The sequence below is a fragment of the Mustelus asterias genome, chromosome 7 (assembly GCF_964213995.1).
Source record: "Mustelus asterias chromosome 7, sMusAst1.hap1.1, whole genome shotgun sequence".
Lineage (NCBI taxonomy): Eukaryota > Metazoa > Chordata > Chondrichthyes > Carcharhiniformes > Triakidae > Mustelus > Mustelus asterias.
In genome coordinates, this window is record NC_135807.1 from 49,558,791 (window position 1) to 49,585,680 (window position 26,890).

The window sequence follows — 26,890 nt, forward strand, 5'->3', positions numbered from 1 at the left end:
GTGCCTCCCAATTAACCCCCCAAAACTCCTGCCATTGCTGTTGCACAGTCTTCCCTGCTAGGTTTCCTTTCCAATCAACTCTGGCCAGCTCCTCCCTCATGTCTTTGTAGTTACCTTTATTTAATTGTAATACCATTATATCTGATTCCAGCTTCTCCCCCTCAAACTGCAGGGAGGAGTTCTATCATATTGTGGTCACTTCTCCCTGAGGTTTCCTTAATCTTAAGTTCCCTAATCAAGTCTGCCCCATTACAAACCACCAAATGCAGAATTGCCTGTTCCCTAGTAGGCTTTGTCACAAGCTGCTCCAAAAAACCATCTCTTAGATATTCCACAAATTTTTTCAGTGCAGATTAATATTTGTATGGCTTTTTTTAGATCAATTATCTCCCCTCTATTTATCTCCCAAAGGCTTCAATTGGTATTCCATGGGTACTGTCTGCTCCTTGCAGCACAGTCGAGGCTATTTATGTGAAGCTGGACAATGAGAGCTGGTGGTATATTAAATCGTTAGAGCATCATGGACTTTTTCAACATGGTAAGAGTTTTAACAACACCAGGTTAAAGTTTTTCTCAAGTTTCCTGTTCTTGGTGTGCATGTAGGTGGTGCCTAAAATTCTTACCGTGTTTACCCCAGTCCAACACCAGCATCTCCACATCTTTTTCAACATGCACAGGGATTCTATTTCATTCCTGCAATACTTGATAAAATATTAATTTGATCTATACGTTGGTGCTGGTAGTTGTTGGTGATTTGAATAACAATGGTATGTGATTTGGAAGCATGGTCAGTTGCTTGGCTGTGGGTTGACTAGTAGCTTGGTAGATTTCCTACAGTTTCCACTTCCTGAGCAGCCAGGACCTGAGCACCCCTTCCTGCATAAATAAGACTTGAAAGATGTCAAAGAGCAAGTTGAACGGCCAAGTCACAGCATCACATCCTGTCAGGTGGATTATCTTGCATTCTACCATTTGGCCTTTTTCTAAAAACCAAGTGTCCAAGGCACCCTCTCATGGGCAATTACAGATGGGCAATGAATAAATTTTTAAAAAAAGGTTCTGAAAGTCTTCGTGAATTCGAAATTCTGGGTTGGCTTCAATGCAGGCAAACTCTATCGCCTTCCGGTGCATTTCTGGAGGTGGAATATTGGGAAGGACTGGGAGCTATTGAACATGTTGATTTCAGTGTATCATTATCTACATTGACAGTGTCCAAGCAGTTTGTGTGCATACTCTCTGCTCACATAGAGCACACACGAGCAGTGCAAGCAGTAAAAAGGGTGGCCAAAACTTTCCGCTCTCATTCACGGCTGGAATTTTCCAGTTTCGTTATCTTGCCTGCCATAGACAAGAATCCCACCCAATAGTGCACTGGATCATCAGCTGGGTGTCCACATAATCCTTACTCCACTCTTGGTCAATTCTGTGACCCTTTTCAATATTCACAGTACGTGAGGCTACAATCTAGTGTGATTTTAAAATACCTTGAATGTGCGCTGGCTCGGTCAGCATTTTTGCTCAACTCTAATTGTCCTTGGGAAGGTGATGAACTTCTGCAGTCCATGTATTGTAGGTACACCGTGCTCTATGAGAGGGAGTTCCAGGATTTTGACTCAGCAACAGTGAAAGAACAGTAATGTATTTGCAAGTCAGGATGGTGAGTAGTGTTGGTGGGGGGGGGGGGGGAGAGAACTTTTAGGTTGTGATTTTCCCAGATATCTGCTGCCCTTGTCCTTCCAGATGGTAGGGGTTGCAGGTTTGGAAGGTGCTGTACAAGGAGTTTTGGTGAGTTACTGCAGTGCATCTTGTAGATGGTACACACTGCTGCCATTGTGCGTTGGTAGTGGAGGGACTGAATGTTTGTGGATGAGGTGCCAATCAAGCAGAATGTCGTGTCCTGGATGGCTTCTTGCTTGAGTGTTGTCAGAGCTGCACTCATCCAGGCAAATAGAGAGTATTCCATGACACTTCTGATTTGTACCTCTGACCTGCTCTGAAAGCCACAGTATTTATATGGATAGTCCAGTTCAGTTTTTGGTCAATGGTAACACCTAGAGTATTGATGTAGGATATTTGTTGGGGCGGGGGGATGGATTTCATGATGGTGATGCTACTGAATTCCCATGTGGCACAAATGTCACTTGGAGTACAGCTCATTCTTGTCTGGGTTGCTGCAAAAGGAAACCTGGAGTTGGAAAGCAGTGACTGTGGGTTTTAGTTGGGTTTGGGCAGGGGCCCCTTTAGTTCAAATATTGCCCAAGGTTTCAGGCCTGAGTAACAAGGGGTAAGAGATGAATTACAGGCTTCATGTAGTTCAGACTAATCTTTACTAATGTCATTGTGTCAACATATCCAGCTCAACTATTACTTCTCAAAATATTAGAGCCAGGACACCAGCAAGATACTGGCAAATTGAAAAGTTCAAGCAGGGAGTAGTGATATCTAGGCATAGCTATTTGGCTATTTAAAGCTGGCAAGGAGCAGAAGAAAATATTTTCCTGTAGAGGCAAGGAACATTTTAGGAGAGGTAGTTACTGTGGACTACACTTGCAGTTTCTTTAGGTTAGAATAGATTAAAATTAAAGTTTATTTATTAGTGTCACAAGTTGGCTTATATTAACACCGCAACAAAGTTGTGAAAATACCCTAGTCGCCACAGTCCAGCGCCTGTTCAGGTACCTGGAGGGAAAATTTAGCATAGCCAGCACATCTTTTGGATTGTGGGAGAAAATCGGAGCACCCAGAGGAAACCCGTACAGACTCCACACAGGCAGTGACCCAAGTTGTGAATCGATCCTGGGTCCCTGCCGCTGTGAGACAGCGGTGTTAACCACTGTGCCACCATGCAGGTTTGGCAGAGAATGAGGACAGGTAATCTACCCCTTGTTTTATAAACTGTCAAGACACTAAAAGCAAAATTACAGATGGGAGGAGAAATTATTTTGAACTGTGATAAATGGTCTTGATTTTAACTAGTAAAATACTGCTACAACTAAAATGCTGAAATTCCATAATCCAGGTCCATTGCTGTAAGCACAGCACAACAAAATAAAATAGATGAATTGGTCATCTCTATTTTACTATATAGAAAAGAATGCAACAACAGAGAGATGACACTTTAATTTTTGTGCCCTTTTTTAGAAAAACAGCTTTGGTCAATATAAAAACTGAATAGTACAAAGAACTTTCTTGTAATTCTACACTAGAGGCACTCCAAGGGACAATTTTATCCTCTTAAACAAAATACACACTGTAAACATTTCATGAGATGTACAAGGTAGTCTGGTCCAAGCAAAACATTTGGACCAACTGAATTTTATCCAAGTTATATCATAAATCCATTTGAACACTGAACAGTTGTAGGAGGCAAGGGAATATTGGAATTATATTTTCATTATAACCAATAAGCTACCAAAAATTAAACATCCATTTATTGTACATTTGTTGTAACTTGCACTGTGATTATTCACATTTGTGTGTATCCTACTCACCAGTAGCTTTTAGTATAATACTAGATTAGGGTCGAGCACTTGCCAGTGCTGTCCATATCCCGTTGAAGAATTTATAAAAAATTTTACAGCTGGATGTAAGTTAGGTCTTTTGGACACATTCTGCTATTAGATACCCTTCCTCCACACACACACACCACTTTCCCTTCAATCTAGAAGTGTCCAGGAGTAGTACAATTACAGCAAAATTGGCCTAAAAATACTCATCTTGTGGTCAACTAATAGCACAGTAGGAGACTACTTAAGATTCAATTCTAAAACAGACAGGTTTTCCTGTACATTACAAGATAAAAATCTCTCCTAAAGTGCGAGAACCAAAAAGGCACTTAAAAAAAGTGTGCAGTATATAAAAATAATCAAATTTCTCTGCCACCCTATTAAAAAAGGCAGTAGAAAAGCCATTAGTGAAGTAAATATTTTTGTTGCAACATTAATGAGATTATTCCATGGCAGTATCACATTCAATTATAAGAATAAATGATTCTATTGTGTGCTACATGGCAGTGCTACGAAACAAATTGAACCATTCAGTAAAAAAAAAGTCCATTTAGGACTTAAACACATAAAGGACACAAGTTCAGAAACCTTAAACTTTTGTCTTGACCATAATGCTGTAGTGAACTTCACAAATAGAAACAAAAGTAGTTTATGAAGGCTGAATTGGTGATCCAGAGGTAGATTCAGTATCTTGGAATGGTGGTCACGCTAGTTAAAACCGGCAATTCAAAAATCTGTACATCAAAAAGATCACAGACACCTTCATTTTCATCCAGATTGAAACTGTATTCATCAACTGGCGGAGGAGAAAGTCGAAGGAGGGGAAAGACTGTGGGATAAACAGAGCATGTTACAGGGGAAACCACCGGCTAAAGTTAAAACCAAACTTCAGTCACCTGTCATATGCACCTTTTGTCACTGACTTACTCCCTTCTTTTGAAGGCAACTGATTGTTCCTCACTGGGATATACTCTGTTGCAGACTGCATACGATAGTTTGCACAAATGGTTATTATACATGTGTGTGAGCCTTAGTGAGTATCAGCAGGTTGCACAATTGTAGGGCTGTCATAGCTGAATCTGTGACCATAACATGATAGGAAGTAGTCCAATTTGCAACTAGGGTTCAAAAGCTAAACAAAGGAAACTGCAAAGGTTTGAGATAGGAGTTGGCCAAGCTAGATTGGGGAACTTCAATAAAAGGCGTGACTTTGGGTTAGGCAATGGTTAATATTTAAGGAATGAATACACGCATTGCAACAGTTACAAATTCCTTTCTGGCGCAAAAATCACAACAGGAAAAAGTGGTACAACCACGACTGACAAAAAAATAAAGGATAGTATTAGATCCAAAGAGAAGTCATATAAAGTTGCTAGAAAAGGTAGCAAGCCCGAGCATTTGGAGCAGTTTAGAATTCAGTAAAGGAGAGCAAAGATATTGATCAAGAGGGGAAACATAGTATGACATTAAACTTGCAAGCAACAAAAGTGGACTGTAAAAGCTTCTATAAGTATATGAAAAGCAAAAGATTAGTGAAGGCAAATGTAGGTCTCTTACTGTCTGAAACGGGATGATTTATAATGGAGAACAAGGAAATGTTAGAGGGTGACAAATGTAAGCCCGCTGTTTAAAAAAAGAGGGAAGGAGAAAACAGGGAATGACAAACCAGTTAGCCTAACATCAGTAGCAGGGAAAAATGCTAGAATCTATTATGAAGGATGTGATACAGGACACTTAGAAAACATCAATGGGATTAGACAACGTCAACGTGGATTTATGAAAAGGAAATCATGGTTGACAAACCGAGTTTTTAGAATAGATAAGGGAGAACCAATGGATGTGGTGTATTTGGATTTTCAGAAAGCATTTGGTAAAGTCCCACATAAAAAGTTAGTATGCAAATGGGATTAGGGGTAATATATTGGCATGGATTGAGACAGGCACAGTGGTTAGCACTGTTGATTCAGAGCGCCAGGGACCTGGGCTCGATTCCCAGTTTGGGTCACTGTTTGTGCAGAGTCTGCAAGTTCCCTCCATGTCTGTGTGGGTTTCCTCCCACAGTCCGAGGAAATGTGCTGGTTAGGCACATTGGTCATGCTAAATTCTCCCTCAGTGTACCTGAACAAGTGCCGGAGTGTGGCAACTAGGGGATTTTCACAGCAACTTCATTGCAGTGTTAATGTAAGCCTACTTGTGACACTAATGAATAAACTTAAACTAGAATTGGTTATCAGACAGGAAACAGAGTGTAGGAATAAATTAGTCTTTGGAGTGACAGGCAGTGACGAGTGGGGAACTGTAGGGATCAGTGCTTGGGCCCCTGCTATTCACAATGATTTGAATGGGAGAACCTATATTTCCTATAAGACCATAAGATATAGGAGCCCATCTAGTCTGCTCCATCATTCAATCATGCCTGATATGTCTTCCACCTTTCCCCCCCCCCCACCCCAACTTTGATCCCCTTAACAATCAAGACTTATCCATCTCTGTCTTAAATACACTCAATGACTTGACCTCCATTGCCTTCTGTGGCAATGAATTCCACAAATTCACCACCCTCTGACTGAAGAAATTCCTTCTCATCTTGGTTCTAAATCAGAGGCTATGCCCTCAGATCCTAATGTCTCCCACTAATGTAAACATCTTCTCCACATCCACTCTATCCAGGTCTTTCAATATTCTGTAAATTTCAATGAGATTCCCCCCTCATCCTTCTAAACTCCACCGGGTACAGACCCAGAGTCTTCAAACGCTCTTCATACATCAAGCCTTTCATTCCTGGGATCATTCTCACAAACTTCCCCTGGACCTTCTCCAAGGCCAGCACATCTTTCCTTAGATATGGGGTCCAAAATTGCTCACAATATTCTAAATTTGGTCTGACCATGTATTTCAGCCATCACATACAAAGTTCCGGATCTGCACACACCTCATCTTTTCCATTAACCTGGCATAGATTGTAGCTGCTTTAAAATATAGTGCTTGAATATTTTTGTTCATTGGGTTTTAATGTTGCTTTCTCTGGTCAAGGTCACTGTCCAAAATGATACCTTACACACGGGAGATTAATTTAACTCCATTTAATGTATTGAAAAGTTACACATTTTGTTGTGTTCAAATGTTTTACTCTGTTGGTCAACAGAAAAATTCCCATAAACAAAACATCCTTCAGAGAATGAGCAAGGTTACAATTGTAGGAGATACAATGGTCTTTAAAAAAAATGCAAATTTTACAGCAGAGATTGATGAGCCATAACTTACCATCTGATGACATAAATTCATCCATAATGTCTCCATCAATAGTTCCTGAAATGAAAGAAAAGTGCACACGTTTAGTCAGAAAGAAAAAATGTTCAGATGCCATACAGCCAGAGATCTGGGTCCCAACCTCCCACGCCCTGATCGAAACATGCACGCCCCAGTTTTCCATCGAAAGGCTGATTATTAGGCCAGAAGGCACAAACACCATCCATTTAAGGATGGACAACTGGTATCCAGAAACTGGAGGACCAATGTGGGTAAAATAAATAGAGAGAGACTCTTAAAATGGGGGTGCCTTCTCAGCACTCAAACTTATGCAACTTAAAAATCATCATAGCAGCCAGATTGTCCTCGTGGAGGGTAGATCCCCTCCAAAGGGTGACCTGTGGCCATTTGTAAGTCAGCAGTAGGATTCGAGTACAATGCAACAGTTGTGTTCATTTTTTTAATGATTAAAAACTTGTGCAATCCACTGCCTGTAAAGTGAATAATTAATCCTCCGTTGAACTGTTTTTGTAGTTAAATTATATTTTCTGCTGCTTTGAGTTTCAACTTTACCAAGTGCCAGCCCACTTTCACAGGTTTGGGTAAAATAGTGAAACTGAGCATTAGTCACCTGGAGGCCACAACCTTTCCCAGACCATGTCAATCAGCCCTTTCATTAGCTCAAATGGTTAACCACTGCTTGCAGACAGGGAGGTGTTCTGTCCCCGACTCGACCGCTTGGAAAATGGGGGAGGTAGGACTGTGCCAACAAAATGGCAGGTTGGCCAGTGCCAGGAAATTCCAGATCCACCCATCTCCTGCGCTTTATTTATAAAGGGTTTTTTCACCTCAAAAATATACTTTATTCATAAAATTTACAATCAGTTCAAATTTGACATTACCTAAAGTCAAATACAGTACGAGTTGTCTCACTACTTTTCAAAAATAAAAGCAGGAGTAGGCATTTCAGCCCTTCGAGCCTGCTTCTTGCCACTATAGGTTAATATTTATAAAAGGTTTCACTCTCAAAAGTTGGCAGAGGAAATTCCACAAGGGCAGGAACAATAATATCAGCTAGTTCTTGTTAAGTTAATGTATAACAGGTACACTCCCATGACAATAACTTGTCAAGATTTAGTCTGCAGGGAATTGTGCACTTCTGTCCAGGCAATAGTTGACGAAGGCACACTCAGTTTTTTGAATTGATGTGTTGATATATCAGGCTGTCACTACTGTACTTGCATCCAAATGCATTCAACTGATTTGCATCTTTCTAAAAGGTATCATTTAATAGGAGAATAATTTGATTTGGTCAGATAGCACAAATAATTGGGATGCAATTTAGTATTAAACATTTGTAATGTAATTTGGATCCAATACCCAAAACCATTAGATATTATTTTTATTCTTTCATGGGATGTGGGCGTTGATGGCTGGGCTGGCGTTCATTGCCCATCTCCAATTGTTCTTGAGGGGGCATTTAAGAGTCAACCACACAAATGCAACACAGGCCGAATAGGCAAGGAGCACTTCTCAGTGCTCAGTTAACCAAGTTTAGAAGGATTTCAGATGTGGATTGAACTCCAGGAGCCAGCTAGACATATCAAAAGTAGCTTTCTACATTCCTTTGCAATTGATTGCAGATTTTACCCAAACCTGTGAAAGTGGGCTGACACTTGGTAAAGTTGAAACTCAAAGCAGCAGAAAATATAATTTAACTACAAAAACAGTTCAACGGAGAATTAATTATTCACTTTACAGGCAGTGGATTGCACAAGTTTTTAATCATTAAAAAAATGAACACAACTGTTGCATTGTACTCAAATCCTACAGTCTGCCACGTGCCTGTAAATTGTACACATTAACTATTTCTTTAGCGACTGTTTACACATAGGCAAAAAATTGTTAATCCCAAAATTATGAGGCAAAGAACACAAAGAAAAGACACTGTGCTAACACAAAACAAAGACACTGTGCTAGCTTAACGCCATCTCTAAAGACAACATGCAATGCAGATGAGAAATGGCCTTGATTCCTTTTTAGTGGCAGAACATTGATGTGCTATCTCCAACCTGTAATGGCAAAAGTTGTAAGACAACTCGTACTTGCGCAGGTCGTGATGGAATGGAAAATAAATATACATATCTCCGTAGCCAGACTAATATACAAAATTATTTTTGTCTGTTTTTCAAAATGGGACTATTGCTGGACTGATAAAATAGAGTCAGAGGTTTACAGCATGGAAATAGGCCCTTTGGACCAACTTGTCCATGCCGCCCTTTTGTTTTTTAAAACCCCCAAGCTAGTCACAATTGCCCGCATTTGGCCCATATCCCTCTATATCCATCTTACCCATGTAACTGTCTAAACGCTTTTTAAAAGACAAAATTGCACCCGCCTCTACTACTACTCTGGCAGCTTATTCCAGACACTCACTACCCTCTGTGTGAAAAAATTGTCCCTCTGGACACTTTTGTATCTCTCCCCTCTCACCTTAAACCTATGCCCTCTAGTTTTAGACTCTCCTACCTTTGGGAAAAGATATTGACTATCTAGCTGATCTGTGCCCCTCATTATTTTATAGACCTCTATAAGATCATCCCTCAGCCTCCTACACTCCAGAGGAAAAAAATCCCAGTCTATCAAGCCTCTCCTTATAACTCAAACCATCAAGTCCCGGTAGCATCCTAGTAAATCTCTTTTGCACTCTTTCTAGTTTAATAATATCCTTTCTATAATGGCTCAAGTTGATTACATGTTAGCTTCTGGATGTTTCTGAGCAGTCCGAAAGTGAACAAAGCCCTGACACCTCATCTCCTGGAATATAACATGCCTTATATCACAAACATTCCAGCCAAGCCAAAACAATGGTTTCACAAGCAAGATGTCTGCCCCAGCCAGCTATGAGTAAAGGCAACTGTTTGCAACTCCTCGTCTCCAGTCTGGTACTAGTGACCTAAGCATGACCTTTCCCAACACAAAATGGCTTTCATCTAGGGGCCTCATTCAATAACCTGAAACCACTGTCACATGATCAAGACTTGAGCTGCCTGAACTTCTTTGATCAACCAACTGTTAGAAGTTATAGGTAGTTAGTATTTGACCTTGGAAGAGAACAGGACTTCAGGCCAACGTGCTCTACCATCAAGAGGTTGGAAGCAAAAAGGACTCTGGCTCTCATGAAAACTGTGAAACTCCTGGAACATTGAGACTTGTGCCATCAAGACTATGTCAACTCTACGTGCCTTCTCCCCTGGTGGAAGTCTTATTTCTGGGAATATGGATCACCCTGCAACAGTCACCGTCCCCTCTGAAGAAATATCCCATTTGATTTTTGATTCTGGACTCTGAATTCACATAAAACCTAATTTGTATTTTATTGTGCTCGGCCCTTGAACCGCCTTCCTTTTCCTTTATCCCTCTTTGTGCTGTACGAGAGCAAAAAGGGGCGGATATTGCGAAACTCTTCGCCTGCTTGTGTGTATGTAAAAATAACCCAACCTCTTATTTCATCTTACCTCAAGTTTGCTGTGCAAGTTATTCTTGGACTGGAATACTCTGAATTTAGGAAAATTATGACCCTATTTCTTTTTACAGATGGATATTGAAAGGAAAAATCAGGGTTGTTTAAATTAACCACCCTCCTGTTTGCAACATATAACAGTGAAAGAATTCCACTTTATGTATAGATTATTGTGAAGCTGTGTTAATTTTTGCAGCCAAAAATGAGTCAGGTACAATTTAAAATGATATATCAGTTTAGCTTTGACAAAGGGTTGTCTGGACTCAAAATGTCAGCTCTTTTCTCTCCTTACAGATGCTGCCAGAAGTGCTGAGATTTTCCAGCATTTTCCCTTTTGGTTTCAGATTCCAGAATCTACAGTAATTTGCTTTTATCAGTTTAGCCTGATACTTTGAAACAAAAAAAAAAGCTCAAGCCGAGACAAATGAGAATCAAAATGGGGACAGAAAAAGAACAATTTTAACCACTGCTTGTGATACGCAAACTCCGTAATCTTTGCCCTAGATTTTTCCTTACCATTTGAATCTTCTGTCTTTGTTTGCTCATATGACGTTGGAGGATGTTTGAGAATGCTCCCAACATCTAGGGGAAGCAGTGACTGTAATCCGTTCTGTTCTCGATTGTTCTGTAGTGATTCAGTTGTCACCCCTTTGTAACTTTCTGGTGTGTCTGCCATGTCTGAGTAAGGGACACCTGATGCAATACCAGGCAGCTGCAGGCCACAGTCTGATTTTTAAAAATAGTCAGAACATTTAAATCAGCACATGGAAACAGACATTATCGTATCTTCCTTACAAGGACAAATGATAAAAACAGTGGTAAACCATGATCTAAGATGACTGATGTTGTAAATGTTCAGTACAAAGATCTTCTTGAAGTAAAAAAAGTTTGAATTATTGTTGCTCCATTGGTGTGTTTATATATTATAAATTTATGATCTAAAAATAAAGTGAGGATCCATTTTCTATGTGTTATGTGGTAGCTTAAATTTCAACTTGACTTCACTCCCTCCTAATTACATATACCCATAGAAAAACTGGACCCAAGACTAAGCATCTTTTGTACATAAACTTATGTAAATTTAAGTCACTAATTTTCCCACAACTCACCAGGAGACTGCCTGGGTAAGGGCACCTGAACAAGGTATGGTTCCTTCGAGGAGACAACTCGGTCTGACGGAAGTGGAGTTGAAGTGAATTTTTCTGGGAATGATGGTATTGCAATATTTTGTTGTGGTTGTAGGAGGTCATCTGGTGGAGGAACGGGAAACACAACAGGCTTCGAGCAGTTGGATTCCTTATTAATAAGTAGAACGTGAATAGGTCCCGATTGACTTTTCAAATTAATCTGGTATTTTTTTTGTCCATTTGGTCCCTTTTATTGGAAAAATAATTTATTAAAAAATTCCGATGGTTAATACAAATATTTCAAATTTTAATTCCATTTTATACATTAAACATTAAAAAAAACAAGATTCCAGTCAGTCTCATGTATTTGCTCACCGACCACACTCACTACATTGCTTATCTAAACTTGGAGTCAGGAGTGCTCCTCTTAACCCCATGTTAAATGAATGACAATTGTACTGGCCTGTTCTTGCACTACTCAATATCAGCTGGCTGTTGGATATCTTTAACTCCATTGTAATGCAGGAGCATCTTCAGGTTTCATCATTTGTGTGCAGGTGTGAACCTCTATGGACTCCCTTGGCAACTGTCTCGTCCACACTCATTCCTCTTTCCCTCATCTTCACTCACTCATTTATGGTACAAGCAGCCTTGTTTATTTTTGTTCATTACTGAAGAATATAGACCCAAAGGGCGGCACAGTGGTTAGCACTGCTGCCTCACAGCGCTAGGGACCTGGGTTCAATTCCTGACTTGGGTCACTGTCTGTGTGGAGTTTGCACATTTTCCCCGTGTCTGCGTGGGTTTCCTCCGGGTGCTCCAGTTTCCTCCCATGATCCAAAGATGCGCGGATTAGGTTGATTGGCCATGCTAAATTGTCCCTTAGTGTCCTAGGGTGTGCAGGTTAGAGGGATTAGCGAGGTAAATATGTGGGATCGTGGGATAGGACCTGGGTGGGATTGTTGTTGGTAGACTTGATGGACCGAATGGCCTCCTTCTGCACTGTAGGATTCTATGATTCAAACATTAACCTATTTTGTTTCTCTTTACAGTAGCTGTTGGAATTGCTGCATATTTCAAGTAATGTATTTTTATTCCTGACATGTCTGTTTAAAAAATGCATGTGCATTTTTATTTCACATTTCAGAAATGCTTCAACTTACTTAATCCTTAAGTATATTAGAGCTGTTGTACCATAAACAGACTGCTCATTTAAGTATTCAAAAGACAAGCTACAGGCTTATCTCTAGCCTTTCATATAGCTATTTATAAGATCTAAACGACATTAATCCTGACATCTAATCACTTGGAGGTGACTTATTTAAATGAATACACCAGCCATTTTGCAATAGAAATGGCCCCCATGCAGTAATATGATGACTGGCTAGTTCCCCATTAAACCGCGTAGTGCTGACCAAAATAAATTTATTCTTCAAGTAGTCTCAAGGAATATTAACTTACACCTTAGCTGGTGCACAACACTCAGCTTGATGTTTCATTCAATGGTTTGGCACCTCGAGCAGTCCCTTAATAAAAGGAGTGTTAGTCTGTTAAATTTATGGTGCAAGGCTTGAACTCATCATCTTACGACCCAGAACTGAGTGACACCAACTGAAACAAGGACTGTAATTTCCAAAAATGCACTTATAATTTAAAAGTTATGCAAATTAAAGGCATTTAGTCTTATTGTATGGATCTGCATTATTTCAAAATGAAGAACTGCTAAGTATGAACTCGAGAAATTATAGCATCATAGAATGGTTACAACACAGGATGCCCTTCGGCTTGTCGTATCTGTGCCAGCTCTTGACAAGAGCAATTCACTTCAGGCCACTTCCCTGCCTTTTCCCCATAGCTTTGAATTTTTTTCTCCTTCAGGTAATGATCCAAGTCTCTTGAAAGCCACAAATGAATTTGTCTCCACCAGTCTCCAACTGGGGTTGAACCAGTGTGTTATAGAGATTTATCATAATTTTCTTTTGTACTCTATGTCCTTATTTATTCATTAACTGTGCTCTCAACCTCCAAAACATTCTGCACATAAACCCACCCCAGCCCCCTCTGTTGCTACACCCCCTTTAGAATTGTACCCTTTGTTTTATATAATGGGGTTTGAACGTGATACAATACATATTTGCAACTTGAAGGCTGAATTGCAGAGTGATGTACGTCTAAAAATTGATATGTGGACTAAGTAATCAGGTTAAACACATGCAAGCAAGTAGCAATCATATAGGAACAAAAACAGACAACTTCTGCAGAGAAGTAGTGGACAGGATATTAAAAGAGTTAAGTTGATTAGAGTCACAGAGTCGTGGTCATAGAGTTTTACAGCACAGGAAGAGGCCCTCTGGCCCATCAAGCACCTATCTATTCCAATCCCATTTTCCAGCAAGGTCCGTAGCCTTGTATGCTATGTTTCAAATGCTCATCTAAATGCTTCTTAAATGTTATGAGCGTTCCCAAATTAAAATTTAAAAGGCATAAGGGATCTGAGAATGAACATCTGCTTATGTTTTTAAAATCATGTTGTCCACTTGGCCATACCACTTCAAGTCAGCATACAAAAGATTTTCAAGGCTTTTAGCTCTACCAGGGCATAATTGCCTAACCTTATGTCTAGGGGCATGTGCTTATGTCTATTCGAGTGACATTACATTTCGTGGCATTTATCTGTATCCTGTTTTCCCCACTCCACTCATTGAGAGTGTTAAGAGTCTCCTAAACCTCACTGACTGCACCCGGAGTCCTTGACTCTGCGGTTGCTGTTTTGTCCATGTTTTTCCAGTATTTGAGGCCAGAAAGAGAGGGCATCATTAATAAGGATTAGGAAAACAATTGGCCTTAGTGAGTGCCAAGGCACACCTACTGTTAATTTCATATTGGCAGCCAGTTTTGGGCCGTCAGTGAGGAAGTCAGCAACCCATTGGACACAAATCTCATGTACACTTAACTTTATCAATTTCTTGACCATAACTATATGATCAATCTTGTCAGATGCCTTGAAAAATCTATTGTAATTATGGTTCAAGTTATCCCAGTTTATAGTTTCTTCTATTCTTCCTATCAAAATTAATCACTCTGCATTTTTATGCATTAAAGTTTGCCACTTGTCCACCCATTTCACCAAACTGTCTATCTCCTTCTAAAGTAAATTTAGCACTAACTTCCTCACAGTGCACAAATTTTGAAATTGTGCCCTGTACACCAAAGTCTAGGTCATTAATATAAATCCTAACACCAACCTCAGGGGAACTTCACTATATACTTTCCTCATGACCAGAAAAAAAACAACCGTTCACACTACTGTTTCCTGTCACTCAGCCAATTTTGTACAACAAAGAACAATACAGCACAGGAACAGGCCCTTCGGCCCTCCAAGCCCGCGCCGCTCCCCGGTCCAGGATTGAATCCTGAATCCAGGATCCCCGCCCAATTTTCCAGCCTATCTACATCCTAATATCCTATCCACCGAGCTGTCCCTCACAGCTACAATGCTTTGTTCATCACAACCTATTAACTCACCCCCACCCCCCCATTCCAGACCATGTGATCTCCAGGGAGAGGCGAAAACCCAGAGTGAAAACCCCAGGGCCAATATGGGGAAAAATAAATCTGGGAAATTCCTCTCCGACCCCCTGAGGCGATCGAAACGAGTCCAGGAGATCACACTGGCCCTGATCAGAAAATGCTTCCCAACCCTATACATTTCCACTTCTGCTTTACGAACACCATCTGAATTCCCTGCCCCCGAGACAGGTTCCCAACTATCCGCAGTCTCGCTCTGTACTGGCACCAGCAAGATGATCATAGAATGAAGCCTGCTACGCTCCTTGCATTGAAGTATAAGCACTCCAGACCTCCAGGCCCAGTGAGGTCGTCCTCCCCCAGAGTGCTCTTCTTCTTTGCCAGCCTTGTCCCAGCCCCAAGCTCGTCCCCAGCCTCCACACTTGTAGACCTAATATTTTGATCCCCACCCCCCTGCCATACTAGTTTAAACCCCCCCGAACTGCACTAGCAAAGCTCCCAGCCAGGATATTTGTGCCCTTCCAACTTAGTTGTGACCCCTCCCTCTTGTACAGGTGCCATCCACTCCTGAAAACTTCCCATTGATCTATGAAAATGAAGCCCTCCCTCCTGGACCAGTCCTTTAGCCAGGCATTCATTTGTACCAACTCCCTATTCTTAGCCTCACTGGCACGAGGCATTGGGAGCAGCCCAGAGATGGCCACCCTAGTGACCCTACTTTTTAACCTATTTCCCAACTCCCTGAATTGCTCTCTTAGGATCCCCCTAACTCTTCCTATCTACGTCATTTCCACCAATGTGTATAATGACATCCGTTTCTTTATCTTCCCCTTTTAATATGCCTCCTATCCGCTCGGAGACATCCGTGACCCCAGCACCAGGTAGGCAGACTACCATCCTGGAGTCCCGTTCGCACCCACAGAATCGCCTGTCTGTGCCTCTAACTGATGCATCCCCCACCACTATTGCTCTCCTAACCCCTCTCTTCCCTTTCCGGGCCACAGAGCCTGACTGTGTGCCAGTGACCTGGTCACTGTGTCTTACCACTGGAGAGGCACACTCCTCCACACTATCCAAAACAATATACCTGTTTTGGAGTGGGACAACCACAGGTGACCACTCTTCTAACTGTCCACTCCCCTCCCCTCACACCTGTCACCAAGCCCTTCCTATTTTGAGAGACCGCCACTGGAGTACTCCCTGGTACTTTACCCTTCTGCCCTTTACTCCTCCTAACTGTGACCCACGTGTCTTCCTCCCGATGCCCCGGTGTAACTAGTTGCCTATAACTCCTGTCAATTTTTCTCCCATTTTCCCTGACTAGACTAAGGTCAGCGATCTGCAGCTCCAGTTCCATGACACGGTCCTATGGTCACTTTTATTCCAGGCACTCAAACTTTGCTCACAAATCTGTTGTGCAGCACTGTATCAAATGCCTTTTGGAAGTCTGTAAACACCACAACAACAACGTTACCCGATTAAATCCTGTTACCTCAACAAAAAACACAAGCTAATTAGTGAAATATAATTTGCCCGTAACAAGTCAGTGCTGACTTCCCATAATTAACCCTCATGGGCCCAAGTAACTTAATTTTGTCCCAAATTGTCACTTATGAAAGCTTCCCCACCACTGAGGTTAAATTGACTGGCCTCTGCTGCAAGGATAAACCCAGCAGCTAAAGTTAATTTTACTATTCACTCATTACAATGCGTGCTACTAAGTATGACTAACAATGCAAAAAAAACTGTTAAAACCTGGAGCTTCACTCCACATCAAAATGTTAATACAGGAATGCAGGAATAACCAGTCTAACAGTAAAACAGAAATGAGTATTTGGCAACAATAAACATACCAGTTCAGGAATTGGAACTTCCAGTTGTGTACCAGAAGGGGCCTGGATGGCAAGAAGTGTATCACCTGTTATGGAACCACTAATGAGTTAGAATTCATAAGAAACAAGATTCTAAGTTTCAATCAAACTTAATCAATTTATAGAACTAGGATATAAGAATATGTACATTTTAAAAACAGTTACTTCAAAATATTAATTCTCAAAAGGATTGGGAGATGCTTTTATCAGGTAATTGTTGGGTTCCTCCAACATGGAATAGAAATCCAATCCTGTCGGTATTTAAAATCTTTATCATTATTACTAGTTCTTATTTTTAAAACTGGACCTTTCTGCTGAACACAGACAATTAAGACGGATGATCCTGTTTGGAAATGATCTCCAACAGTGTCCAAAACAAAATAATTCTCTTCTCGGTTTTGGGAATGTCACACCTGGTTATGCCGATCTGACAGACCAATTTCAAAAAGAGCTACAGGAATGCCATTTGCGATTGATAAGCCAATCTTGCTTGCTTGCAGAGTCTGTGGGTCAGTTGAGACAATGGCTTCCCAAACACCAGGCCCTCAACATGATGGCACCCCTTTCAATTCATAATGGCCGAGTCACCATCAGTCAGGAAAACAAAGCCAAATTCCAGATACTGGATAAAAATCTTTTGTTGAAGTCATTGTGGATAAGGAAGGTCACATGACCCAGGTCTCCGGCCTTTTGAGCAGATGGTGTGGAGATGTCGGCATTGGACTGGGGTGGGCACAGTCAAGTTGACTCACCTGATTAAGGAGCAGCACTCCAAAAGCTTGTGATACCAAATAAACCTGTTGGACTTTAACCTGGTGTTGAGAGACTTCTTACTTTTGAGCAGAAGCAGGAAGAGAAGCCATTTTGGGTCAATCATTGGTTCTATTCTTATCTATCCACTTGTAGCCAGTGAGTGCGGTACCATGCAACTTAACAATGGAGGTGAATACTGGAGGAGAATGGTGTAGTCAACTATATCAAAGACTACAGACAGCTCAAGGAGGACAAGGAGGAATAGTTTGCCTTTGTCACATTCACGTAGGATGTCATTTGTGATTTTGATAAGAGATTAAAGAGAACAGTTACTGAAATAATCAGCAAAGCATGCTGGTGACTCAATTCATTCACCATTGTGCTAGTTCAATTCTGATCAAATGCCATTGAGCTGCTCATCACAAAGATGCTTAGTGGAGGTGCATGTGTCTCTTCACTAGGAATGTAGAAGTAGAGCTTTCCTCAGACTAACATCACTATCTCATAATAGCTGGCTTAGGGTGGCACTGGTCTGAGAGCAGGTTAGACTGATGCAGATGCACACAGTTTTCAGTGAAAATAGAAATCTTTAGAATAAGCAATCAGAGAGTGGTAAAGGTGGATATTAACAAACCTTGAAAACACTTGCAGACATCTTCGTGAGTTGTATATGCCAATGTAAAAAGTTAAGGAAATTGAAATAGAACTTTAAACAAATTTAAATAGCACTTTTGTACTGAGCTAATATATCTTCCTCACCACTTCCAGCAGTCCAATGGTGTATTTTTCTTCACACTACTGTAATCTACTCAAGAACATCTCCAACACCAGCACATTTTTGTGCCTGCACATGAGATGCAATACCTTTTCCCTTCTTCTTCCAGGCCCATAAACATTCCTTTCAGATGAAACATTTCTTTTGATTTCGTATTCTATAATTGCTGCTCAGGATGTGGTCTCTTCTAACCTGGGGAGACCAAATGCAGATCATTTCTTTTCAGTCCATATGCGTGACCCTGAACTTCCAGTTGTCTTTTGCTTAAATTCTCCATCCATTCCCAGTTTGTCCTCAGCCTCTTCCAATGAAGTTCAACCCAAGCTTGAAGAACAGCACCTCATCTTTTGGTAGGCATTTTAGGGATTTCCAATCTCAACAATGAGTTCAATAATTTCAGACCCCCATCATTTCTGCTAATCCCATTAAGTCCTCCTCTAGATCCATCTTTTGTTACTTAGTCCATCACTACCTGCTTTTGCCCTGTACCATCAGCCATTTTATCATTTAATCACTTCTGTCTTCCACCTTATAACAGATTTTGCCTTTTTTCTTAGGCAGCTTTTGCTGCCAACACTGTGGATCCATTGTTGTACTGTTTTACTCCGTAATGTCAGGCAGTGGTCAGGAGGGAGATGCTTATTAAACAGTTATGAAAGACAGTGATTAAAAATGTCTCTCCTTCCTCACGTTGGAGGAGTGGAGAAGAGGAATGAAGCCAGGGATCAGGATGGGGAGGTTTTTGACTCATCCAGTGACACATGGTATTCTCTGAACGTCTTCCGGTTGGATCCTTTTTGGATCTTGAAGCCACACAGTTTCTGAGCCCCACATCAGGCACAAGTCGGAGGCACGGCCTCCCTGCAGTTCCCAAATATCCTGCTCTGGATCCTCTTCCCCTTAACCAGGCCTGTCACTGGGAAGAAGCCCCTGAGCTCAAACGCAGGATATGGAGGTTGTAGTCCGTAATTGTGGCTATCACCAAGTGAATCAGAAACCTCCTCTCCTTCCAGATCCTGATCCCAGAAACTTTGGGGAGGCTACACACCAAATCCATGCATGCAAACCACCCCCGCCCCCCAGCCAAGGCAGAAACTGGGTGAATGGTTTCAGGATCCAAATAAGATCAAACCAGCGTTGCGTCTCCCGCAAATGACATCATTGGTTTTCAGTGCATGCACAGACAGATATCGGTGGTCATCTTGCTTTGGCAGGAGACAGTGTTTCTCTTAACCCCTTTTCCCTGTCCCAGTGCTTGCCTAAAACCTGTTACAACACTAATCTTCTCATGAAAGATCATTCACCTGAAACATTAAGGGCAGAATTTTACACTCCGCCAAGGCAGGTTTTGAGGCCAGAGCATGGTGGCAGAGCATAAAATTGAATGGTCGGAGATTCCCTTCGGAATCCACCTGCCCAGACCCAGAGGCAATTTCACATTGGGAGGGCAGGGTCTCAGGAGGAAAACCCGCCCATTCACCTATTAAGTTTTTTACGTTTAAGTTTATTTAAAAGTGTCACAAGTAGGCTTACATTAACACTGCAGACACAGGGAGAATGTGCAGACTCTGCACAGACAGTGACTCAAGCTGGGAATCGAACCCAGGTCCATGGCGCTGTGAGGCAGCATTGCTGACCACTGTGCTGCCCACAGGCACTTAAGTGGCCACTTAATGTTAGAACTCTGGGCCTCGCCTCCCCTCCCTCGCCTATGCTTGCCCCACCCCCCACCCCCAGGGAGTCCTCTACTCTCCGCCCCCAGGACTTACTGTTTCACCAGTCCCAGGACTTAACTCCAGGCAGAGCGTTGCAGTACCACCTCTGGCCACTGCAGCCTAATCAGGTTGGACAGCTGTCGGTCAATCCGATTGTCCAACATGTCTCATGGGTGGGAAGTCCCACCCATTGCCAATCAACACTCAAGTTAGCGTTAAATTGCAGTGGGAGTTAGAGAGTCATATGTTGCGCATTAGGTGCCAACTCTCAGGATCACTCGCCATCCTTAAAATCCTGCTCTTTTTTTTTCTTGCTACATATATGCCTGAGCTGCTGAGTATGTCAAGAATGTTTTTCAGATTCCAAGCAGTTGCAGTATTTTACTTTCGTATTAGTTTTTCCAATTTGTTTCAGATCTGTTTAGTTTCGACAACTTACATTTAATAACATAATTACAGGTATTAATTGGTCTCGGATCTAAACTGCATTGCTTATGTAAATCATATGCTCCACATAACATGCCTCAGCTCAATGTCCCTGGGATAATATTGAGGAATGTTTAAAGGTCTTGGAGTATCCCGTATTTAAAGTTACATCATTCCATGGAAAAACACTGGACTGTTGAGTTTACACAGAATGTTGAGTATACGCAAGAGGTACAGAGTGTTGCTCAACTACAAAGGATATCTATTATTGTGCGTGTTGTCAGTTATGTTTTCAATACTCTGCTGTAGCCACAGCTTCTGCTGATCAAGTTCTTTCTCCTTTGTTTCCAGTTCTTCAATCTCTGCCTTCAGGTATCTCAATCGATCTATTATTTCCTTCGTGTTGCATCCTGGACCAACACCTCTATTAAAGAAAAATATAAAAGTTAGTGTGTCCAATAAAGTGGGAAAGTAATCTTACCACTTGCAAGAAATAATTGTGCCTATATCCAACATATGAATCAATCGTTGAATAACAAAAAAAGCTACAAATTATTTTTTTTTCTGACAGGCAGAATTCAGCCTGTAAGCTATCTTACACCCATGCCAATGTACATCCACAATGTGGAGATGTTGGACTGGGGTAAACACAGTAAGAGTTCACACCATTGTACATACATATTTTCTCAACCAATATAAAAATTTCACAATGTGCGCTATTATAGATATGTTGCTTAACAAATCAAGTTAAAAACACATTAAATACAATCTCCCATTAGTCAGTAGAAAAAATGAATATAATGTTTGAGATACAAATTACCACTTACCTATAGATAAAGATGTCGACACACACTCCAATTTATATTTAAAAAACTGCCTTGATATTGACAAGCCGGAAGATTTGCTATTATACATACTTAATTGTTATTTTAGGAGTTCAGATTTTGTTGGCACAACAGGATTTTGATATAATAGTTATTTAGGTTGCTATTACTGAGCTAAACCCGGTTGACAAGAAATTAAAAGGTCTCAGACAGTGGGGTTGACGTTATGGATAATTTCAGAAGGGGTGCCTGAATCATCATCTCTGAAACAAAGATTATAGATTCTAACAGATTTTCATATTCTTGCTGCTGCGAGAATTCTATTCATCAAGTCTAAGCAGGAGTCAGTGCCAAGTTAGGCAGATGGGTTTTGCTCTGGGGGTGGTCAAGCTTTGTCTAAAAGTTGACACGAGAGTGAGGCTTTTAAAAAGGCAATGATGTAGGGGAGGCAGTCAGGCAGCAAAATGCACGAAAAGGTTTTATGAGGATGGTCTGTCCTGTATTGTCAAAAGGAGCAAACAGTTCTTTTAAGTTAAGATAACTCACTGAAGTGAAGTATAGTGTGTTCATTTTTATATTAGCTACACAGAAGTTTTATTTAATTAAGAGCATTTGATAATACTGCTGTTCTGCACATTCAATTTGTGAAATAAAGCAACTTAATGAATTGAATCAGGCCTTGCTTCATCTGGTGTTAACTCAGCACACCTTCTGAAGAAATATACATGCAAAAGACTAACGGCCTGTTCAGTTACATCACTGGGTACCACAACTACACTGGCAGATGTCAGGGAATGGAACACAACTCCCATAAAAATAAAACTGTTTGCTGACTGCAAACAGATGTTATACTCCAGTGAACCTGCAAAGGTATCTATGGCTGAATTTATAGAAATAAAATAACAATATATCATCAAGACCACTGATTTCTATGATTAAACAAGTATAATTGAATTTGTATTTCAATGTTTAAGAGGAGCAAGTGATGCACTCACAAGCATTTAATATTATATACCGACATATAAGTATAACCATACAGCACAGCGATGATCATTGGGCCCATTGTGTCTGTGCCAGCAACTTTAAAGAGTGATCCAACCCGGGTCACTGTCCTGTTGTTTCCTCACTGCTCAGCAGTTTCTTTTTTTGAATACATACCTAGTTTTAAAGTTTACTATTGAATCTGTTTCTGTCATCTTTCGTAGGCAGTGTTTTCCAGAAAATAACACCTCAGCGACTTTTTCTATCAAAACCCTTCACAACTTTGAACGTTTGTCCTGTTAACCTTTTCTGAGTGAAGAAAATTCCAGCATCCCTAGTCTCTTAATAACCAAAGGCTCTCATCTCCGGTATCACCCTAGTAAACCTTTTCCGCACCCTCAGCAAGGTCTTGACATCCTTCCTAAAATGTAGTGTCCAGAATTAGCCATAATACTCCAGCTGATTAGTATAATTATCTAGCTTTTGTAAACTATGCTTCTACCTCCATCGCCTACAATCTCATAAGATGCCTTATTAACTTAACAAGCTACCATCTGCATACGAACCTCCAGCTCTCTCTGTTCATACAATCCCTTTAAAATTGTACCATTTCGGTTATATTGTCTCTCCTCATTTTTTCTTTTAAAAAAGTATCACTACTTTTCAGTATTAATTTAATCTGCCTTACGTCTGTGCATTTCACTAGTCTAGGTTTCCTGAAATCTGGCCCTTTGTTCTTCAGTTTTCTGCCATCTGCAAACTTCAAAATTAAGCCCTCTCTAAAAGTTCAGGAGATCAATAAATAAAATCATAAGCATCTAAAAAAAAAAGTTACTTTAACCTACTTCCATTGGATGCTGTTTTTTGATTTCTTCTCGATTAAGCCAATTCCTTCTAATACATTGGTGATATCATATATTCTTCTTTTCTGCCTCACTGCAAGTATATCAGCAGCCTATAAAGGGCGAGAACACATACGGTCAACAAAAAAGTACTCAAACGAGAAGTTCACTTATTACTGAAGTAATTTTAACTGAAAAACACTGGTACATCAAACATTTCATTTTTACTGAAATCTTAGAAATGTTAACACAAATAAAAAGTAGAAAATAAGCACATGAAAGATAAACATCCGACCCACACAAAGCATCTTTTGGCAAGATGCACACATTAGCATTAACTGTATCGTGATCAGGTATTAAATTGGTACTCAAAGTTCAAACTTTGGTCTTAAAGGAATTGTACAATGTCAAACTGCGATGCGGAGTTGCCAGCATTGGATTGGGATCGGCACAGTAAGTAGTCTCACAACACCAGGTTAAATTCCAACAGGTTTATTTGGTAGCACGAGCTTTTGGAGTGCTGCTCCTTCATCAGGTGAGTGCATCTCACTTGAAGGAGCGTCGCTCCGAAAGCTCGTGCTGCTAAATAAACCTGTTGGACTTTAACCTGGTGTTGTGAGACTACTTACAATGCCAAACTAGGCACAGGAGTGAAGGCAACACAAACTGTAGAGGAGATTGCACTGTAGGCAACAAATTCAGTTTGCTAAATGGAAAAGAGCACAAGTAAATTGCTGTTGCTCCTGGGAGGAATGTTGTGTTGCATAGGAAGGTGCCAGGAAAGAGGAACAGGTGTTGGAGTCGATTGAAGAGTCAACCAGGATGCCATGAAGGGAAGGGTCCCTTTGGATGCTGAAAGGGGAGCAGAGAATGCATGTGATGTTGGCATCAAGTTGGACATAGTGGTGGTAGGCATGGCAGAGGATGATCTGTTGAAAGTGGAAGCTGGTGGGATGAGAGACAAGGACAAAATGACATCGATCATGGTTCTGGGAGGAAGAAGGGCGAAGAGCAGGTGTGCAGGAAATGGAACGGGCATATTCAAGACCCAAGGAAACAGAAACAATCCTTACAGGAAGCTTGGTAGGAGGATGGGGGAGCCAGTAGATATCGGTTGACAACATAACTCCAGAATTGCAGATAGGGAAATTGACGAAGGGAAGGAAAGAGTTGGAGATGGACCTCATGAAGGCAAGCTAGGGTTGGAAACTGAAAGCAAAATCGCTAAGTTTTTCCAGTTAGATGAGATTAGGAAACAGCCCCAATACAGTCATCAATATACTGGCAAAGGAGATGAGGGAGGGGGACTGTATAGGACTTTAACAAAGAATGTTCCACATATTCCATGAAAAAACAGGCATAGTTTGGATCCAAACAGTTCCATAGAAGTGGCATAGCTTGGCATGGGGGGAGGGGCCACGGAGGTTGGGTAGAGGGGCACAGTGTGTTGAGAGTGAAGGGGGTATGGGGGGGGGGGGGGGGGAGAGAAATAGGAGGAATGGAGGTCCTTTGTATTTTTATTTTAGCTGGGACAAAGTCCCAAGGCAATGAGGCGTCCTTTTAAACAGCCCACCTGCACACCCAGTGGCTGCATCCACACTTCTTTCCGGGTTAGCTGGCTCAATTCCAGCCACACCCGGTCCCCCAGCAGGCACTTTCACCCAAGGCAGACAGGCTGAGCTGGAAATTTTCCCTTCTCCCCCTACTCTCCGAGGATGAAAATTCAACCAAATGATCAAAATAATATCCTGTAAAACAATAAACCTTTAGATCTGGAGTGTTTTTGCTTTGACAGCTGGATTGCTGAAGAGTTACTGTTGGCAACGGATTATGCAAATCTATTCCACCTTCATGAAAAGAGCCTGCTGAATAAACATTCAACTCTTTCTAAAGGAATATTACTAAAGTCCTTGACATTTTGGGGGAAGATGGCAAGATAAAGCCAACAGGATACTCTATTCATGTCTGTTACAGAAAAGTTCTTCCAATCATGATTTCTAGAAGAAAAACGGCATGGCAATCTAAAAAAAAATCAACAAAGGACTGACCTGTGGCCAAGAAAGACAATAAGGGATTGGGAAGCAAGATCATTTCAGAAACTATAAAAAATTGATAAGAACAGGAATTTCTTTGTAGTGTTAGCCATGGTCTCGTTGCTAGCACTCTGCATCCGAGTCGGATGAGGTTTCAAGTTCCACTCCAGTGACTTGGGCACAAAAACCCAGGCCAACACTCCATTGCAGTACTGAGGGAGTGCTGCACTATCAGAGTTGCCTCCTTCGAATGAGATGTTAAATCGAGGCCCCATCTGCCCTCTCACATGGCTGCAAATTTTGAAGAAGAGCAGGAGAGTTCTCCCTAGTGTCCTAGCCAATATTTATCACTCAGTCAACATCAATAAAAAGCAGATAATCTAAGTTAGTATGACACTGCTGTTGGTGGAACTCTGCTTAGTTTCCTACCATCATGGCTTCCACCCTCAGAGACCTGTGGCAGAGTCAGTCATGCTATCCTCCTTCAATGCCTTTCTAATATCCCTATATAAAGAACGATATTGCAAAAGTACTTGGTTGTAAAGTATTTGGGACATCCTGGAGTCAAGAACATAGAAACATAGAAGATAGGAGCAAGAGGAGGCCATTTGACCCTTTGAGCCTGCTCCACCATTCATTACAATCATGGCCAACTCAATAGCCTAATCTTGCTTTCTCCCCATAACCTTTGATCCCATTCTCCCCAAGTGCTATATCCAGCCGCCTCTTGAATACATTCAATGTTTTGGCATCAACTACTTCCTGTGGTAATGAATTCCACAGGCTTACCATTCTTTGGGTGAAGAAATGTCTCCTCATCTCCATCCTAAATGGTCTACCCCGAATCCTCAGACTGTGACCCCTGGTTCTGGACTCCCCCACCACTGGAAATATCCTTCCTCAACTACCTTGTCTAGTCCTGTTAGAATTTTATAAGTCTCTATGAGATCCCCCCTCATTCGTCTGAACTCCAGCGAAAACAATCCTAACCTAGTCAATCTCTCCTCATACATCTGTCCCGAAATCCCTGGAATCAGCCTAGTAAACCTTTGCTGTCCTCTCTCGAGAGCAAGAACATCCTTCTCAGAAAAGGAGACAAAAACTGCACACAATATTCTAGGTGTGGCCTCACCAAGGCCCTGTATAATTGCAACAACACATCCTTGTTCCTGTACTCGAAACCTCGCAATGAAGGTCAACATGCCATTTGCCACCGCCTGCTGCACTTTCAGTGATTGGTGCACAAGGACACCCAGGGGACACACTCCCCTCTCCCAATTTACAGCCATTCAGGTAGTAATCTGCCTTCTTGTTTTTGCTTCCAAAGTGAATAATCTCACATTTATCCAAATTATACTGCATCTTCCATCGATTTGCCCACTCACCCAGCCTGACCAGATCACGCTCAAGGATCTTTGCATCTGCATCACAATTCACCCACCCATCCAACTTGGTATCATCTGCAAACTTAGATATCACATTTTGTTCCCTCATCCAAATCACTAATATATACTGTGAATAGCTGGGGTCCCAGCACCGATCCCTGTGGCACCCCACTAGTTACTGCCTGCCAATTTGAAAAGGACCCATTAATTCCTACTCTTTTTTTCCTCTCTGCCAACCAGTTTTCTATCCTTCACAACACACTTCCCCCAATCCCATGTGCTTTAATTTTTCACGATAACCTCTTATGCGGGACTTTGTCAAATGCTTTCTGAAAGTCCAAATATACAACAT

General features: G+C 41.3%; 1 protein-coding gene across 1 annotated transcript in view; it reads right to left on the reverse strand.

The window, feature by feature from the left end:
- Positions 1–3,105: 3,105 nt before the first annotated feature.
- The window catches only part of LOC144495701 (transcription factor E2F5-like), a 30,622-nt gene continuing 6,837 nt past the window's right edge, over positions 3,106–26,890 (reverse strand). Inside the window, exons 2-9 of the mRNA XM_078216034.1 lie at positions 23,124–23,233; positions 20,736–20,897; positions 18,192–18,235; positions 16,787–16,851; positions 11,388–11,652; positions 10,795–11,004; positions 6,771–6,815; positions 3,106–4,335 (exon numbers count right to left, since the gene is read on the reverse strand). Coding sequence (XP_078072160.1) covers positions 4,190–4,335; positions 6,771–6,815; positions 10,795–11,004; positions 11,388–11,652; positions 16,787–16,851; positions 18,192–18,235; positions 20,736–20,897; positions 23,124–23,233 — 1,047 coding nt within the window. The 3' untranslated portion in view covers positions 3,106–4,189. The remainder of the gene's footprint in view (positions 4,336–6,770; positions 6,816–10,794; positions 11,005–11,387; positions 11,653–16,786; positions 16,852–18,191; positions 18,236–20,735; positions 20,898–23,123; positions 23,234–26,890) is intronic.